At 38.1% G+C, this 20,077-nt stretch overlaps 1 protein-coding gene across 4 annotated transcripts in view; it reads left to right on the forward strand.

Moving 5' to 3' along the window:
* The window catches only part of bnc2 (basonuclin zinc finger protein 2), a 437,581-nt gene that overhangs the window by 408,728 nt on the left and 8,776 nt on the right, over positions 1-20,077 (forward strand). For all 4 annotated transcript variants that reach the window (XM_065254835.2, XM_065254838.2, XM_065254836.2 and 1 more), the window contains one exon: positions 8,143-10,415. In XM_065254835.2, the coding sequence (XP_065110907.1) occupies positions 8,143-10,415 (2,273 nt within the window). The remainder of the gene's footprint in view (positions 1-8,142; positions 10,416-20,077) is intronic.

Below are 20,077 nucleotides of genomic sequence, written 5' to 3' on the forward strand. Positions count from 1 at the left end.
GCTCCATACTTTCCACTTAAGAATTCACTTTGTAATGATCTTTTTTACTTCAGTTACATTAAATTGAAATGCAAGAGCTTAAACCACTGTGCAGTATAAAATAATATTGTTAATACTGAAATTTAAAGTCTACCTCCAGGCTAAACTCATACACAAGCACAAAATGAATGTAAAATGTTTTTATTGTATATTTAACAACAAGTACCCCAATGACTATCGATATACTATCTCTGAAAAATGTATCCATCTTAAATTTCTAAGGCTTGCTGCACACCTCTCAATCGCTCTTACTATCTTCTCATTTCTATTCTTTCTTCCATTCTCTAACTCCACTCTTTTTAAACATTTATTCTCTGCCTGCACCTTAAAGGCCCTTTTTCCTGCTGATTTTTTTAGCTCTTAAAATCCGAAGTAACCATTTATCATTCATAGATCCTAGCCTGTTGTCTGTAATTGTTGTTAAAACAAGAATTAAAGAGCTCAAATGCAAAACCCGCTAAGTGTTTATGGAGTGATTTCTTGTTAATTTTTTAATGACACTTAAAGGTATACTCCAGCCACATATCAAAATTACCCCATGATTTACCCTCAAGCAATCCGAGATGCACATGACCATTATCTTTCAGACAAGGACATTTGGAGTTGTTTTAGTAAATGTCCTTGGTCTTCCAAGCTTTATAATGGTTGAAAACAGTGATCAGTGACTAGGGCTGAAACGATTCATCGAGTTACTCGATTTACTCGATTCAAAAAATTCCTCGAGGCAAAAATTCTGCCTCGAAGCCTCGTTAAATTCCTATGACGCGCACTACACGCGCCGAGATCTGATTCACACGGACCGTTGTTCAATGTTCAGGAAGCACATCATAGCGCGTGGTACATTTTGAATTTAGTTGGCGCGATGGCGGAGCGAAGATGTCCATTAACGGCAGAGAGAGACTGTCTAAAGTTTGGGATCAATTACATTATCATTACATTCAGCATCTGAACTGAAAACATCCACTGCTGTTTCACCAAGCGTCGATGAAACAAGGTAACATAGCTTTCGCTGATTTTAATCCCATACTGTATTTGTAGCGGTTTGACTAGATATGATGTTTAGCTTTGATGTTTTCGTATTCACGTTCAATTGCTTAAAAAAGAACCCCTTCACAAACACGCATGCACTTTACAGGTGTGTGTACCAAAAAACGGCTCCACAGTGCAATCATTTATGGGCAACTTGTAATCTGACATATTTTGTTCCATTATAATAATCTCTGTTTTATTGGAGTTTAGCATAAGTTATTCTCTCTCACGCGAGTCAGACCGATCGCGCAATGCATCATATGCTTAAACTTTTATGTAGCCATGCAACAATAATTTCAGCATGCATTCACTGTATACAGCGGGACGTGATGTCGTAACGCGTTTTTTTCGAACGGATTCTTAATCTAAAATGCACCGCAATGCAAGTGATGCAAACCAAATGCAGCGTTCTATTGAAAAGGAATGTATGTTTTTCTGCCGTACCAAAATGCAATGAAGCAACTGAACGTCTGACTGGGGTGTCACTCTTCCTCAAGCACAGCACGCGTGCACACAGAAACACAGGTGCACGTGCGCGCGCACACACACAGGTTGTTACCATAGCAAATAGGCTCACCCCAGAAATGATATATTACATGTTAGTAGCCTAATGGTAAATGCTGCAGGTGTAGAAATGTACATAAACCAGATATTTACTTTGATGTCAGTGCTAGATTACAGCATGAAACCTGTTATGCATATTAATAAATTAAAGTGCTTAATTGTTGGCACTGGCACTTAATTTAATAATAAATAAAATAAATATAATAAATAATAAATTAATAGGCTTATTTTTTGGAGCCAAATACCTCTGTTTTTTTTAGAAATAAAAGCCAAATGCTTGAACATTTTACAGCCACGTCATTTTCGTTATGCATTATTTGTTTTGGTTGTTTAAAAACACAAACAAAATTTTTATCCGATTACTCGATTAATCGATCGATTCAGTGCTAGATTAATCGATTACAAAAAGAATCGATAGCTGCAGCCCTATCAGTGACTTTATCAGTGCGTCTTTATTAAATGCGATAAAATGAGGTTGTATATGATGAACAAACAGTTACTCTTCAGGTGCTTTGAGGCTAGCAAGTGCAAAGGTAGAAACTAGATCACTACTCACTAAATAAGGAATGAATCAAAACATTCATTTGGAATTTGCAAGTTTACCTATAGCATGATGGCTAATTAGCGATTAGCAAGCTAATAATATAATACACATTCATTCATGAATAAGAGTACCATTTCATTTTTTAATGTTTAATCTTCAGTGCTGTGAACTTGCTCAGCCAGCTATCCATCGAGTTGTGTGTCATCATCTTACTCAAACATTAGAGTGTCCGACTCCGTGCTCAACTAAAAGCAGAGAAGGCATCTATCTAGGTGAACCGAACAACGGTGTAATGATTCAGTTCGATTCCCAAGATAAGACGATGCTTACCCGACTGGCCAATAGGAACGTGGCCCCGCCCATGACACAATTTTCACAGAGAAAGCAAAATCCTGACACGAGAGCAAGAAATTGCATCGAGAGCAAAGAAAAGCGTTTTGATAGAAACACTTTTTTTTTAGAGAAAATGTTTTCACACTAATAGCAAAAAACATATTCTTGAGAGATTTTTTTCTCAGAAATAATTTTAAAAATTTCAAATTTATATTTTTTATGTTCTATCATGATAAAATACTTTCTCTCAAAACTTTTTTTTTTGTCTCAAATATTATTATTTTTTGCTATTGGTATGAAAACTTTTTCTCTCAAATATTCTTTTTTTCTCATGAAATGCTTCTTTGCTATCAGTGTGATAACTTTTTCTTTCAAATAGTTTTATTTCTCTCAGATCATTTAATTTATCGCATTTAATAAAGACGCATATCTCGCTCCATAACAAACTGTATATTCTATTCCCCTTACCTACCCCATTCCTTAACCCCAACCAACAAAGAAACCCTTCTGCTACTTCACATTTTCAAGAAACATCATTCTGTTTGCTTTATAAGTTTGTTTCCTCATGGGGACATCAAAATGTCCCCAGAAGGTCACAAAAATACTGGTATTCCTATCTAATCACAGACCAGTATGTTTTTTTTTTTTTTTTTTTGCTTTAATAGCCTAGCACAACAATGTGTTCCATTACAACAGACAACATACAGTCCAACAGCTCGTTCTGCACGGTTCTCAAAGTTCCCTTAAAGGGACATTCCACTTTTTTTTAAATAGGCAAATTTTCCATCTCCTCCAGAGTTAAACATTTGATTTTTACAGATTTAGAATCCATTCAGCCAATCTCCGGGTCTGGCGGTACCTTTAAAGGGACAGTAAGTAGGATTAACCCCCAGCTAGTGGTGAAATTGTATTTTGCATTCAAACGAATAGTGCTCTCTAGCACCTCACTTTTCCAAATGCATGTTGCAACTACGGTAGCCATTATGTACTCACTGATCTCCTTGTCCATTTCAGTTGGTTCACGTGTTCTAAATGAAAACGCGTTGGGGAAGCGCGTTGGTAGGCTAGTGCTTTTTGTCCCTCAATGCTATTATAGTTTATCAATTAGGCGGAAAGACATGGAAGCCTCCTTGGACTTGCCCATTCAATGTAAGTAAAGAGAAGAAATTCTAACCTTACAAAGAAAAGTCAGATCATTGGCAGAGGTCATTTGACACTAATGAGGACATGTTTATGAATAAAGACATTGATTTTGTTTAATAAAACACTTAAAATCCTCCTTACAGTCCCTGTAAGCATAGCTTAGTAGGGGTGTGTTAAGACACTTAATCCATAAAATCAGATGATACACAAGATTGGATTCACGAGAACGAGACAAGAAGAGATTTTAAAATTTTTAAGAAATCCTCAATGATAAAATAAATGAATAGGAAAATGAAATCAAATTGAAATGTTTTAACTAATCTAGGACTGTCCCTAAAAATTATTTTGCTAATTGATAATGAAGTAATTTGATATTTTTTGGTAACAAAAATAGACCCAAGTGAGCAGTAACCTTTAAAATTATATAATAAGGATGATGTAATAATAGTAATATGTAGCCTTTTGTTATAAAAAACAGCATTATGTATTATAACAAATGCCTGCAGGGTGCGCTAATGGACCCGCTTCTGTAACTTTCACTTACATTTTCCCTGCTTACTTTTAGTCAAACCACATTTAAATCCATTTAAATCTTTAATATGTGTCTAATTCTTTACAATAGAAATGATGCAGACACTGTTATTTTAGAGCAAGAACATGCAGACATTAAATCATGTAAACTCAGAGTGAGGGTTTAATCTGCTGAAAAGCTTCACATCTGACACTGATTAACAGAAAAACACAACGTGTCTCAAACGAACATGATTGGAAACCCAAACAAAAAAGCACATGCAGTAAATGACAGAATATAATGCATGCATATTTCACTGGAAAAGGTTTAGCCAGAAACTTAACTTTATGCTGACATCAGTACAGTGGTCGTTTCTTAAACAGAAACCTGCATCATCTGGGGGAGTAATAATCAAGGACTTTGCTGCCGTACCACGGCTGCAGCAGGCACAATGATATTATGCAGCTCCCGAAAATAGTCCCCTTGATAACTTTCAATATTTTCGGGCACTGCGTAATATCATTGCGCCTGCTACAGCCAGGGTACGGCAGCAAAGTCCTTGATTATTACGCCAGAATGAGAATATAGGTCCTAGCCATATCGGCCTAGAAAATCGTAACGATGTAACTACAGAAGAGTGAAGTTTTAAATAGGAAAAATCTGACTGAATCAGACACAGTCGATCACCTTAAATCTAAACTTAAGACTTTTTTCTTTAACAAAGCATTCACAAAATTTGTCTAGTAAATTAAACTTATCTTGCAATAGTAAGCTTGTACGGAACAAAGCATTCACATAACTCGTCTGGGTAATATACTAATGCCGCAATAGCTAGCCTGTCTGGAACCGAGCATATATTAAAACACAATACTGTGTGACACTTGCATTACATGCGAATGGCCCCTACGCTAATAGGATTTTGTTTCTCTCTCCCTGTCTTGTCCTCGAACCCGAGGACATTGAGACAAACAGACCCAGTTCCTGCTGCCGTGGAAGTCAACACACCACTGACCTACAGTCTGTCCTTCAACGTGATGCCCAGCCGATGCCTGACCAGCGACCACCGACGGAACCCGTTAAATCTCCTTATCCATTTACATCCCATTTCTTCCCCATATATATAACGTCAATATATATACGAGACATTATTAATACGCTCGCTTGTAAAGTTTATTCATAGCCGCTGTATTTTGCTACTTATATTGTCTGTCGATTTTTTTGTGTTTCCCCTGCTTGAAACAATTACCAATTGTAAAAAGCGCTACATAAATAAAATGTAATTGAAATATATAGAAACTCTTTTGTCATTTTTGAGCGCAATGCTAATGGTCTAATCAGAGTTAATGGATTATGCTAAGCTATGCTAAAAGTGGCACCGCCAAACCCAGAGTTTTCGAAATGGTAAAAATCAAATGTTTAACTCTAGGGTAGCTGGAAAATGAGCCTGTTTAAAAAATTGTGGAGTGTCCCTTTAAAGCAGGGGTGGGGAACCCTGGTCCTGGAGGGCCACTGTCCTGCAGAGTTTAGTTCCAACCCTAATTAAACACACCTGAAAAATCTAATTAAAGTCTTCAGGATTACTTGAATATGAAATTCAGGTGTGTTTGATTAGGGTTGGAACTAAACTCTGCAGGACAGTGGCCCTCCAGGACCCAGGGTTCCCCACTCCTGCTTTAAAGTCAGTGGCATTCTCTGAGTGTTTTTTTAAACTCCATAAGCAACAAAGTCAACCAAGCCCAGGAATATACCTGGATTATCTGAGCTCCCACTCTCGATATGTCTACGAAAAGCCTGTTTAAATATGCCACAAAAGTTTGTGCAGTCTATTACACATTCAATCTTTAAAACAGCAAACAGGGAAAACAATAATAATAATAATTAATAATTCCTTACATGTATATAGCGCTTTTCTCAGTACTCAAAGCGCTTTACATATGAATGGGGGAATCTCCTCAACCACCACCAATGTGCAGCATCCACCTGGATGATGTGACGGCAGCCATATTGCGCCAGAACGCTCACCACACACCAGCTTATTAGTGGAGAGGAGACAGAGTGATATAGCCAATTAGTATGAAGGGATGATTAGTAGGCCAATGGGCAAGTTTGGCCAGGATGCCGGGGCACACCCCTACTCTTTTTCGAAGGACATCCTGGGATTTTTAATGACCACAGAGAGTCAGGACCTCGGTTTAACGTCTCATCCGAAGGACGGTGCTTTTTGACAGTATAGTGTCCCCATCACTATACTGGGGTGTTAGGACCCACACAGACCACAGGGTGAGCACCCCCTGCTGGTCTCACTAACACCTCTACCAGCAGCAACCTGGTTTTTCCCAAGTGGTCTCCCATCCAAGTACTGACCAGGCTCAGCCCTGCTTAGCTTCAGTGGGCAAGCTGTCTTGGGCTACAGGGTGATATGGTTGCTGGCAGCCATGCCAAAATAAAAAAATGAATTATATCACATCCAGCTAGCTAACTCCATTTGCCATAAGAAGTGGTGGGAACGCACACAGACTGCAATCACTTGACACCGTTGGTCGATCTGGTCCAAGCTTCTTCATCCTTTATTTATTCTTTAACTGAACGCCTTGTAAAGGGTGATTTCATAAGGATAAAATAATATTTTCTTCCATATCAAGATATTTCGCTAGCTTCTACTGATCAGTACTGTAACTGATAAGTTACATGACAATCTGCAATGTGGTTATGAGACTCTGAGAATGATCCAATAATAAAAAAAACAATATTGATTTGCTTACAACAAAAATGGAAGGGTTTGGGGCGCAACACAAGGACGATCTGAAACAAATTACAACTTAGCCTCAAGTCACATGCTTTTAACAAGTTTACTGACCTACATACACACTAGTTTGGGTGATGCCCCAGACACACACATGACACACACACACAATGAATGTTTAGATTTTTTTTAATCAAAACATTTTAATCAATTTAATGATAACATGACTAATAGTGAAATAGTTCAACTTAATTCTTTTATTTTGCATTTACCTGCACTATATACTTAACTTTTTGGTAACATGTTAAAGTAGCTTTCCTCTGGGCAACATTAAGGGGGCGGTGCCCCATATTGACCAGCCGCCACTGGATTCATGAAAGAGTTTTAGCATAGTGTACATTTGTTGCCATAGGTACGTTGGGCAGTGACTCATGAATCCACAGGATAAAAGCCTAGCCCAGAAGCATATGCTCTATATAAAGTTAGTCAGCAATACTAAACCTCATGCAAGACATACATCACCAAGACTCAAAACTCAATGTTTCAGATAAATGTTTTAGGTAAATACTGAACAGCGCCCAGCCTAATGAATGAATTCACGATTAACTGCCACCTCGGATTCCTTTTTAAAGACTTAAAAGCACACAAGTTGCCTTATTTTCATGACAAACATTACATCCACACACAAAAAAATAAACTTTATACATCTCCGAAAATGTATTAAGTTATTTTAATGAACCTTCCTTTCAACTTTTTAAAATTATAACCTCACCATACAAATTAAAATTTGAAGTGAACCTAGAAAGGTGTGCTCTTTCACTGAATTTCTTTTCCATTGTACTGTCTGACACCAACAATACTCAGTAGATGATGGTGGGGACTCAGTATTTGATTGCAAATAGATTTATATCTGCAATTTGATAGTGTGTCACTAATAAAGGAGCTCCTTATTGCTTACTAAAGACTTTATTAAGCTTTGCATTGGTTGCTCAGTGTGCACCAAATGACTACATTTGTATGGCTTATTTAAGAAAGAAAAAATTAAATGGAGGAATACAGAAAGCATGAATATGGTAATTAAGATATCTAATATAAGTCTTTATATATTGTTTTAGCTGTTTTAAGGCATGTATTTCCTTGTCTGTACCCTACTCATCATTGTTGTCTTCTCAGATGCTTGACTTTACAGAAACAATAAGTTTTTTATGTTTGTCTTGTTTTTGATATGGCTTTTAGGATTCTGCAGGCAAGGTGCTGGACAGATGGACCATAATGTCCAGAGAAGAAGAGATCATCACTTTGCAACAGTTTCTGCGCTTTGGTGAAACCAAGTCTATTGTGGAATTGATGGCCATCCAGGAAAAGGAGGGGCAGGCAGTCACAGTGCCATCATCGAAGACTGACTCTGGCATCAGAACTTTTATTGAAAGCAATAATCGCACTCGTAGTCCTGGGCTTCTTTCACACCTGGAGAATAATAGTCCCTCAAGCATTCACCATTTTGAGAACATCCCAAACAGTCTGGCTTTTTTGCTGCCCTTCCAGTACATCAACCCAGTGTCAGCCCCTATGCTGGGACTGCCACCAAACGGACTAAATATAGAGCAATCAGGTCACAGAATGCGAGAGGCAAATCTGCCCAGCCAGAGTGAGCCAGTGGAGACCAGTGAGTCTGAGGTGTCACTTTCACCTTTTCGTAGTGTGCAGAGCCCCAGTCGAGGAGCAGTGGGAGCATTCCCCAACTCAATTGAACTTAAAACAGAACCCAACAGAGCTTCACCGATCTCCCCAACAACATCCACACACCAGTCTCAGCAGTCACAGACACCACAGCAGGAACAACAGGGGCAGCAACAGTCAGGTACTCTCAACAACCACCAAATCCATCATCATTTCGAAAAGAATGAACAATCCAAACCCATTACACACTCTTCGTTCTCTTCCAAAATGCATAGAATACGCAGAATGGGTTCAACCTCACGCAAGGGTCGTGTCTGCTGCAACTCTTGTGGCAAAACATTCTATGATAAGGGCACCCTAAAGATCCACTACAATGCTGTGCATCTAAAGATTAAGCATCGTTGTACTATTGAAGGTTGCAACATGGTTTTTAGCTCATTACGCAGTCGGAACCGTCATAGTGCCAATCCAAATCCTCGCCTACACATGCCTATGCTAAGAAACAACCGGGACAAGGATCTAATTCGCTCTAGTTCTGGTACAGCCACACCTGTCATATCAAGTGCCAAAAGTGGCTTCACTCTAACTAGCCCTGGACGGCCTTCACTAAGTTTTGCCACCCCACCTCTTGACCCTTTGATACAGTCACCTTTGCAGAGCCCTCTTGCCTTCCCTTCTCTGAAGTCTGTGCAGCCAGTGCAACCGGTGCCACCTTTTTATCGTGCACTACTCTCCCCTGCTGACCTAGTTAGTCCCCCAGTGTCTTTGCCCACCAGCCCTATACTGCCTACCACAACAAACAGCTCATCCTTAACAGATCAGCAGCAAAAGATGTTATCTGCAGGCTCCCACAACAACCATGTTTCTGAAACAGGAACATTTTCTCATTGCCTTCCCACAACTCCCACTATCCAAGATTCCACCATTCTTGATCCCATGCCTAAAAAGAAGCCACGCAAATCTAGCATGCCAGTCAAGATAGAAAAAGAAGTGATAGATGTGGCAGATGATTACGATGACAAAGATGATGAAGAAGATAGTTGTCATCACCAGTCATCCCACCTGCATAACAATATCAATGGCAACTGCAACAACAACAATAACAGCATTTATCATTATGAGTATAGCCGACATGATTCCCCATCACATAATGAAAATAGTCCAAGTCTAGCCCTTAGAAGCATACTCCGTCCTGACCAAGACGGATGCAGTGGGAATTTAGGTGGTAAAGTCACTAGTGACCTACGCTGTATTGACAGCTTTACCTCGGAGGACCAAGATCATGAGCGTGACTTTGAAAACGAATCAGAGACATCGGAACCCAAAATGCTTTACCGTGATGAGCTAATGGACACTGACATGCCTGCCCTTGGGAAAAAGGAAGGAAAAAAACAGCAAGGGGCAGAAGATGAGGAACACCTACGGAAAGATTTGGAGGAACAAAGCCATTCCCCATCCTCTCAACACCAGCCTGTTATCAAAATTAAGGAAGAGATCAATGATCCTGCTTATGACATGTTTTGCATGGGTCAGTATAGCCTTTACAATGGGGGTATGGCAGTTGCCACTGCAGCCAGTATGGCTGCCTTACATGAAAGTTTTATCTCCTCTATGGGCTATGGAACAAGCCCACCAATGTTCCCCTCTCAGTCCCCTGAGGGTGATCTCTACTCCAGCCCTGATCCTAAGATCTGCTACGTCTGCAAAAAGAGCTTTAAAAGCTCCTACAGTGTCAAACTACACTACAAGAATGTACACCTCAAAGAGATGCATGTGTGTACTGTCGCTGGATGCAATGCTGCATTTCCTTCCAGGCGGAGCAGAGATAGGTGAGACAAATCACTCTGTTTCTTCACACAAATCAAATATATAGATGTAATTATATAAATGGGTAAGCTTTTATTAAACATTTTATATATATATATATATATATATATATATATATATATATATATATATATATATATATATATATATATATATATATATATATATATATATATATTATTCCTTAAAAAATAATGACACAATGTATATATAATTCATTGTTCTATACTAAGCAATATAACTGCATAAGATCAGGAGGTACTAAAAAGTATAATACAATAATTAATAATAATGATTAAAAACAATATTTAATAAGGCAATTGTATTATAATCCAAAGAATGAATAACCATGCCTTTCACAAAGAAATACACAGGCTTACAGCTTTAATAAAATCTGTAAACACAGATATGTGGAGTGAAATACTGTAAGCAGTGAAGCATTCCACTCACGTTATAATAAGCAATTTCAGAAATAGACACAAAATAGACAGTAGCAAATCACACCTTAACAGGAAGACCATTTTGACTGTGCATTTTTGCAAACACATATTTATTCCATGAATGTGCTATTAACCTGTACTTGCTTACCTGGCACACAGGTAGAAATGCATACATTAGCAAAGGTTGAGGCTTGTCAAACCACTGCATTCATTAGCACATCAGGAGGTGTTGGCCTTTCCCTCTGCTAGTTAACACATTTATCATAAACTGTCCCAGAATACATTTGTGCTAGAGAGTAAGCAACAAAAAGATCCTCAGGAAAAGACTGACTCTCCGAAGTTAATGAGTTTGGCTTTACAAGTAAAGTTTACACTGGTCATAATTTTATTCAAAACATTATAGAGGACGGTATTAAAAGCAGATACCAACAGAAATATATAAGTTTTGTTTTGAGGCCCTTTAATACATTTGAGAGAGAGAGAGAGAGAGAGAGAGAGAGAGAGAGAGAGAGAGAGAGAGAGAGAGAGAGAGAGAGAGAGAGAGAGAGAGAGAGAGATTGTTTTGTACACATCTGCCCCCTACTGGAATTTACAAGTGAAATGCTCAGTTTCTCAACTGTATTCCAACCCCCTCCATTTTCTCTTATTTTTGCTGAGTTCCTCTGAGGAATGACTGTTCCTATCCCTGTTTGTTTATTAGAAAAATTTAACAACAGTGCTGACTGTGGGTCTGAGAAGAGGTGAGCAGAGAGATGTCGGTGTGACACTCTTTGTTTTTTCCATGTGGCTGCTGTCAGACCAGTTTATATAGCATTTTAAGCTGAGAGGTTGTGCATAAGCTTATGGTTAGGTTTACATACTTGTCAACATTGGGATTTGAAAATTGGGTGAGAAAAAATAACTTGAAACAAGTTTCCTTTTTTTTCTTAAACACTTTATTCAAGAAAAATAAATGTAACATTTCCATACCCATTTGGCAATTTTTTTTACTTGTTTTGATCACAAATTCACTTAACTTTGATATTTTTGTCTAAACACTTAACTTGTTTTCTTTAATCATTTTGCTCATCAAAAAATGCATCTTGATTAAGAACTGAAATTAAGACAAAATATACTATGTAAGAAAGTATATGTTGGTATATTGTGTATTAGTTACTTCACTCAAATCTAAGTAACAAACAAAAAACATTGGCGTGAATTATCTTTATTTCATAGTGGGGGAACATGTCATACGTGTCCCCCACGTATTCTACACCTATGCACCTGCTTATGTTTTCAACTACAATCTTAAAAATAAATATGCAACATAATTCCATAGAAGAACCATTTTTGGCTGTATGGTTCCATAAAACCTTTCTGTTTTGCAGAGAGTTCTTTGAAGAGGAAAATGTCTTTAGACTATAAAAGGTATAAATTGTTATTTTAAGAACCTTTGACTGAAATGTTTTTAAGGTAACCTAAAATGGTCCTTCTATGGATTTCTGTAAAAAAAAAAAACATGTGTAGTTTAATTCTGAAGACATTTTTTAGGTCATTCAGGTGTATTTTGTAAAGTTAAACTCTACAGGACATTGACCCTCCAGGATTGCAGTTTCTCACCTGTGCATTAGAGAAAGAAATCTCAAAGCAAATCTCAAAACAAAGCACATCTTCATCTAATTTGACTCACTTTTCCTTTTCAATTTTTCAGTACTACAACTCATTTCACAAATGTGCACACTTGGCAGTAACCGAAAGAGCTATCAAACACAAAAGATGATTAACGTTCCTGGGACAAGACACATTAAGAGCCACTCCTCTTTCCTCCTCTGCAGAGTTAAAATGGTTTCTTATGAGAGGCCGCCTCCAGCTTTGGGCAAATTGGTTTGGCTGCCACATTAGAGGCTAAAGGGTGGGGGAGAGATAGCTGAGGAGGTGTTTGAGGGAGGAGGAGGGGACTAAGAGGGCCTGAAACAGGTTTGCAGGGGAGTAGGAATTAAAACAAAAAACCTACTGTAAGCTTGACAAATGAAAGGACAGCCTCTCTACCACAGTGTTAGGGCTTGAGCTTTATGTCTAACCATGTTTAGTCAAAATGAGCTAATTGAAAGGTACTACTTGTTTGGTTTCCTCAATATTCTTAAGCTGTTTAATGTTGACGTTAGACGACTAGTCTTTTAGCAGAGCATGTAGTGCTCTTGATAAGGGGTGGCTGATATGACCAAAATCTTATATCATGATATGAGTACTTTTATATCAGGATAATGATATATACCAGGACATAGTTATATTTTCTCAAATCTGTACAGGTTGACACATTTCTACCGGTTTATCGCTCACCCCTACTCTCACTAAAAGCAATTTGAAAAAAATAGGTAGAATTTTAGGTACCATATTTCAAAGCTTTCTAGAGTAGTTTTGGCCTGTAATAAGTAATTTTCATGAACCTCTCTTCTGATAGGCCTGTTTTAAGAGTGAAATACACAGTTGAAATAACTAGGGATGCACCGAAATTAAAATTCTTGGCTGAAACCGAAAAAAGGAAACCAAGGCCGAAAAACCGAAACCGAAACACAGAAAGAAATTATTATGCCAATTATTAGTACAATTGCATTTATGGCTATCACTGTGTACTAACTTTACTAGGGGTGTGTGACGGATAAAAAGCTCACAGTTCGGATCACATTACAGTTTTTGAGGCACCGATCAGATTATTTTTCTGATCAGTAAAAAGCAGGTGGGAAAAATCTAATAAACAATAAAGAAATTGCAAACATTTATAAAAAAAGAACAAAGTTGTACATTAATAAGGTCTGAAATTAGCATTAGGTACAGAAATCAAATTAAATTAATCATAACACAATAAATTAAATATATTATTATTTTTAGAGCTATTTGTCCATGACACAGACCTAAGTAGGTTAATCTGACTGTAATCTATACACACACTTAAGACATAAACAAATGTTTTTATTAGAAAAAGAATACTGTGGAGATAAAGTTGTTTTTATGTGCCCTGTCAATAACAGAGAGATTTTATATTTGCTTGTTGTTGTTTTTTAAACGCGTTTCTCTCGTATGTGCACTATTGAGGGCACTTAAACGCGGGCACACACAGAGACCAAGGGTGAATCCCAAACAGCGCAACAGTAGCTAGACATAAAAACGTTACGTTGTGTTTCGTTGCTTTATTCGCCAAATGTATGTTAATGGATTACAGTATGGGACACATTAGCGCGACTCTCTCTAAAGTTTACACATCAAGACATGCTTAATCTTTGCAGACGCATGCAAACAGCTCGACGTGAGTGAAACCTGCTTGAGCACGAAGGGGAGGGGTGTGTGACGACTGATCACCATGAGTAAAACCCAAGCGCTAGCGCACAAATGGGAGGGGGTGGTTGACATTCATTTTCAGTTGACATTTTCTGCTGGATTTTTTATTTCGTCCCGAAATCGATAATGCCATTTTCGGACGAAATTTCGGTGCACCCCTACAAATAACGTTACCCATGGAAGTATATTAAATGTTAGTTTCTGTACACAAAGGGGCGGTGTCCCGGACAGGGGTTAGACTAGTCCTAGAGTATAACATTTTTAAAAGCTGTCCAAACTGAAAACAACTTGCACTGACACATCTTAAAATACATCAGTACCCTTTGTTGTCCATCAAAATGCACACAAGTAATGTTTTTAGTTAGGCATATTAAAACTAGTTATTTTTTCCTAATTAAACTAAGGGCTAGTCCTGCCTTAAGCTAATCCCTGTTTGGGACACCACCCCTTAATGTTAGGTTAGTAAATCAAGAAACACAGAGACTAAGAGAACTCAACCTCACCATGTTTAACTCAATATAAAAACAAACAATGTCTGGTTTCCAAAAGAGATTCTAACTTGTGGTTACCAAAGACTGTAATGTTACAAAACAACACGTAAGCATAAAGTAAGCAACACATTGGCTTCACGTTAGCATTGCATAACCGTTGATCTCTATCAAAAGTCCTTCACAAAAATGCAGTTATCTAAGCTTATGCTAAAATTTGGTATTTTTGAAGAAACTGACCAGTATAAAAACTGACCAGGTGATAAAAAGAGCACAAAAGGTAGGATGAAACAGGTTTTTTTAAGTTCTTTTAATTTATATATTGTTTGTTTATATATTTAAAGAAGAAATTTTTCTTTGAGGCATTACACTTTTGTGAAAATCATAAAAAATGCTGACACTGGCTGGCAATCATACTAATCAAGGAACCATCTGTACTGACGTGATGTGCATGTGGTTTATTATGTATCCCTACTGAAAATGTATGAAAAGTTTATTTAAGATTTTTGTGGATTTGAGGTCGGATCCAACAACGTAGGGCCTGCAAGAGTAGATTCTTGGAGAAACCGACATTGAACTGTGCAACATTGATGACCAGCTGGCCCTTTTTTGATTTTTTCTTACCACGGTCGGTAATCAACAAATTCCCGCAGTTTATTGGCAAAACAACGAGTTAAATAACATGCATGATTTATTTATCGTCAATACAAAACATGTGCAAATTACTTAAGGAACATGTAAAGTGAATATTATTTTTCTTTAACATTTCTGCAATTTCACACATTTAACAACTTGAACAATTAATATTATCAGTTAAAAGAAAAAATTTTTTAACACATTTTGCGTGTCCACACGTGCCTAGAGACATTTCGCCACTTTTAGATCCTTCATTTATGAATGGCCTGTAACTGACGCAAATTACTGCTGCCCTGGCGGTCTGGTAAAGCAACCATTTGTATGAGAAATCACTTGCATATGCATATGTGTCCGTGCTTGAGTTTAGCTTGGAAACTGCATGGGGACGCATGTGTGCGCAAGATGACATGGTCCGTCTCTGTCTCACGCGCGTCCAGGCAGACTGCCTCTGTCCTAGATCCCTACCATAAACGTCTTTCTTTTTCCACAAACAGAGAAAGCAAATTTTTTTTACATGTGTCTTGCTTTAGAAATGGCCACTGTGGTAGGCCAGATGAAAAAGAGACAATCTGACCTCTTTGGATATTAATCCTCTGGACTTATCACGTGCTCATTATGTTGCGTGAAAATTTGATAATGTATGAATCCTGATTCTGCTGTTGATCTGTTGCGACTGTTTGCATGTTCAAATTAAATAAAATGTTTATATTGCTTTTACTGAGTCACAGACAACCGTCAACTGTATTTTTACTCAATGACAATTTAATATTACAATCATATCAGTTAACAGTTAATGTTCAGTTAACAAGCTGTGGTTGTTAACAAGCTGCAATGTGTATAACATCCCCACATACACACACAAGTGCAGGCCAAGGTTTTTTTTTGTTGGTGATGATGGTGAGGGGCTCAGACCCGCGGCATGAGTCACGTGACCGCAGTAAGGCCTATGAAGCTGTCACTTGTGAAATGTGTAGAACAGACAGCTAAGCTTGAACTAATTGTTGTGGAATTTCCGAATAGATGAACCTTAACCATTGGTCTCATATATTAATGTTTTTCAGAAGCCTGTGCAATGATTTAGTTTCCTGATATCCAAATGATTTAACTGCGTTTTCTCGACATGGTGCAATATTCATTGGGGGTTTGTTTGGCTGAAAGGGGTGGGGTGATGGATGGTGACAATGCTCAGGGTGGTGACTGAAGGCAGTGACAAATGGAGCTTTTCCATTGCATAGTACCCCACGATTTGGTTTAGTTTGGATCGGGTCAGCTTACTTTTGGGAGCTTTTCCATTGGGTGCAGTACGTGGTACTCAATACTTTTTTTCGTACCACCTCGGTTGGGGTTCCAAGCAACCCGAGCCGATACCAAACGTGACGTGAAAACACTGTAGATCACTGATTGGTCTGAGAGAATCGTCACTACACTACCAGCGTCATCGTTATAATGTAATTAGCTTGACCTTATAGTGCTAGCTTGCGCTGTCTCGAGCAAACATGTTGTCATCTGTGCTCTGCTATAAGTTCCCAAACTCCATTTTAGCAACGAAAAACATCCACAGGTTGAGAATCAGGGACACCATAACAGTTTTTTTCCAAACTTGCAGTTTGTGGCGGAACATTATATATGCTTAAATGCAACTTCAGTGAGGCTCAGCGGGGGTTTCAACAGAAACTGTCATGTGAGACAGAGGTTGTGATAAACGTTATGTGCAAACACAGGGCAGGCGTCAAGGGGGGGCATTCGCGGGCAGTGCCCCCCAAACAGGTTGTTGTGCCCCCCTACAAAGTTTTTTATTAATTTAATATATATCAAGAATAATTAAAATAAATTAAACATTGAATGTTTCATGACTTGTAATGTAATCAAATGAGAAAAATATAGTTGAAATATGTTTTCTTTTATTAAAATAGACCAGTTTCTCTGATTGGATGTATTGCCGCATCTCACCCGTCTTACGTCTTTAGCATATTTGTGACTTGATACTAGCAACGTGTTTTTTCGCGGCATTTTATGGATCGTGTAAAATATGAATATTAGAACATTTAGAACGAATCAGCACCGCCTGCTTCATCTGACTTCATGCAAACACAGACTGGCTCAAACTCAGAGATTAGAGGTCGAGGTGGAATTTACAAATCTACAGGACCCTCAGCTTGCGCTCACGTCGCGGTCGAAGTTCAATAGTTTTGCGCATAGTGTGTGGTCTTTGCGCTTTATACAGGAAATGAGCTGACAGACTGTACCAGTTGTATGAGTGTATGTGTGCTTGCACTGTATTTGTTGTTTAATGTCTTGTTTTTGCAAGTTATTGTTGCTATTGCGTGCCCCCCCGTTGGAAGCCAAATGGCCCCCTGTTAGTTATGGTCTGGCGCCGGCTCTGTGCAAACATCTATTTGTGGTGGCTAATTTTAATTTTGTGTTAGAGTGAGAAATAAATTAATGTATGGGAATGAACAACGCTCTCACTTGTATGATGTCACGGCAGTAGGCAGCAGCGCAAATAACGACACGCCTATAATCCCTCCCACTGCGAAGTGATACTAAACTCGATGGAAAAGCTAACCACTCCAAAGGGAGGTGAGCTGACCCGACCCAAACTAAACTAAACCGTGGGGTACTATGCAATGGAAAAGCGCCATAAGTATTCCTGACGTCAGGTTTTTACGGAAGTCACAATGGCTTGTGAAAAATCACAGCTACTTCAAGCAAGCTGTGTGAATTTGACTGTGAAATGACTGTTTTGAAATTTATATGGTACTTATATAGCCCCTAGACCTCAGTTATCATGATAAAAGCCATGAAATTTCAGATTTGACAATATGTGACCTTTAAAAGAAAAAAACACAACATGTTCTTACCTCAACTTAGACAAATTTATACATACCTATCTTTTTTCAATGCGTGCACTTAATCTTTGTACAGCACATCGTGAATGTGTTAGCATTTAGCCTAGACCAGGGGTTCTCAAAGTTTACATTCAAAGGTCCAAATCTGAATTCTCATCATTTTCATAGGTCCGGAAAAACTTTATGTACATCATTTGTTTATATAACAAATCAAAACAAATAGTTTGGGTAAAAAATAAGTGTATTTTGCATTGAAAGTTATAATTTTTTTTAAACAAACACAAGAAATATGTCAAAAGTAACCAGGTGCAAAATACAGAGCAACCTAATTAGAGAAATGGCACAGTTTGTTCTCCATCAGATGCATAAACCATGGCAAAAAAGTGTGGTTGGTAGGCAGAGACACTGACCAAAGTTAGGGGTGCACCTATAAATTGGCTGATGATGCTTGCTTTGCTTCTCAATGAATTACGGTGAACTGCCGCTACATCCAAAAGCCAGGGGGCGCTCTTGGGCAGAAACTTAATATGCGCTGCAGACGAAGAACTAGACACACGCAGCTCCAGGAAATGTATTAAGGATATATTTATATTGCTGTTCTTCAAACCTTTTCAGGTATTTCATGATAATGAAGAATATGTATAAAGATTATGTATGCAGAGTGTTGCTTTTTCAAATGCATGTTTTAAACAACTCAAACCAACAGTGATTTCAGATTGATAAGGACTTACTGATCAAGAGCCGTAGTACATGAAGTAGCTGTGCGTAATATCTGGGTGTAATGGCTACAGCGTTAGGACATTTTTGAATAACTCGTTTTATTAACTCTTAAATCTAAAAAGCAAAAAAAAGTAAACGAATGGTTAACAAGTTTAATATGCATTTGTAAAGTAGCAAATGCACACATTTTATCAATCACATAGAAATTAATGCACTTGTAATATGAAGTGGACGCGGGTCCGGATCAAGTTCCCATCGGGTCCGGATCCAGACCGGAGTCCGGACTTTGAGAACCCCTGGCCTAGACCCATTAATTTTTTAGGATCCAAACAGGGATGAATTTAGAAGCCACCAGACACTTCCATGTTTTCCCTATTTAAAGACGGTTACATGAGTAGTTACACGAATAAGTATGGTGGCACCAAATAAAATGTGAAGATTGTTTTAAGCGGATAAAAATGAGAACTAAATTGTATGGCGTAAGAGCACTTAGTTTGCAGCACTTCGACCTCAGGCACAGTAATATTGACAGAAGTTTAAGCGAGAGGTGGAGCAGTCAGTAGTGATGACGTTACTGCGTCCCAAGGTCGAAGTGCTGCAAACTAAGTGCTCTTCCCCCATAAAATATAGTTTTCATTTTTATCCGCTTAGAAAAAAAAACTTTTTATTTTGTGCCACCATACTTACTCGTGTTACTACTCATGCCTTTAAATAGGGAAAACAAGGAAGGGTTTGATGGCTTCTAAATTCATCCCTGTTTGGATCCTAAGGAATGAATGGTGCTAGGCTAAATGCTAACACATTCTGACGCGCTGTACAAAGATTAAGTACACGCATTGAAAAAAGATAGGTATTTATTTGTCTAAGTTGAGGTAAGAACATAGTAAAATATTTAAAAATTGTGGTGTTTTCCTTTAAAGGTACAAAAATAATTTAGTCACTTAAATTTCTCTCACCTGTTTGATTAACATGAATGACAGGAGCATTATTAGGTAACTTAAGGTAACCCTTTAAGACCAAATTCCATATCCAGTACTGTTAGGCATACGTTTTCTTTTTTTAGTTGTTTACTGTCTTCGAAGACCTAAATGACTGTATTTATGAGGATACTTGCAAAGACCGGCATTTTGATGCAAATTCGATATATTTAAGGCCAATAAAGCAGCAAAAATGCAAGCTTAATGAGCAGTGGATGCATGGCTTGCGCGCTCCTCTC

The sequence above is a fragment of the Paramisgurnus dabryanus genome, chromosome 4, assembly GCF_030506205.2.
Source record: "Paramisgurnus dabryanus chromosome 4, PD_genome_1.1, whole genome shotgun sequence".
Lineage (NCBI taxonomy): Eukaryota > Metazoa > Chordata > Actinopteri > Cypriniformes > Cobitidae > Paramisgurnus > Paramisgurnus dabryanus.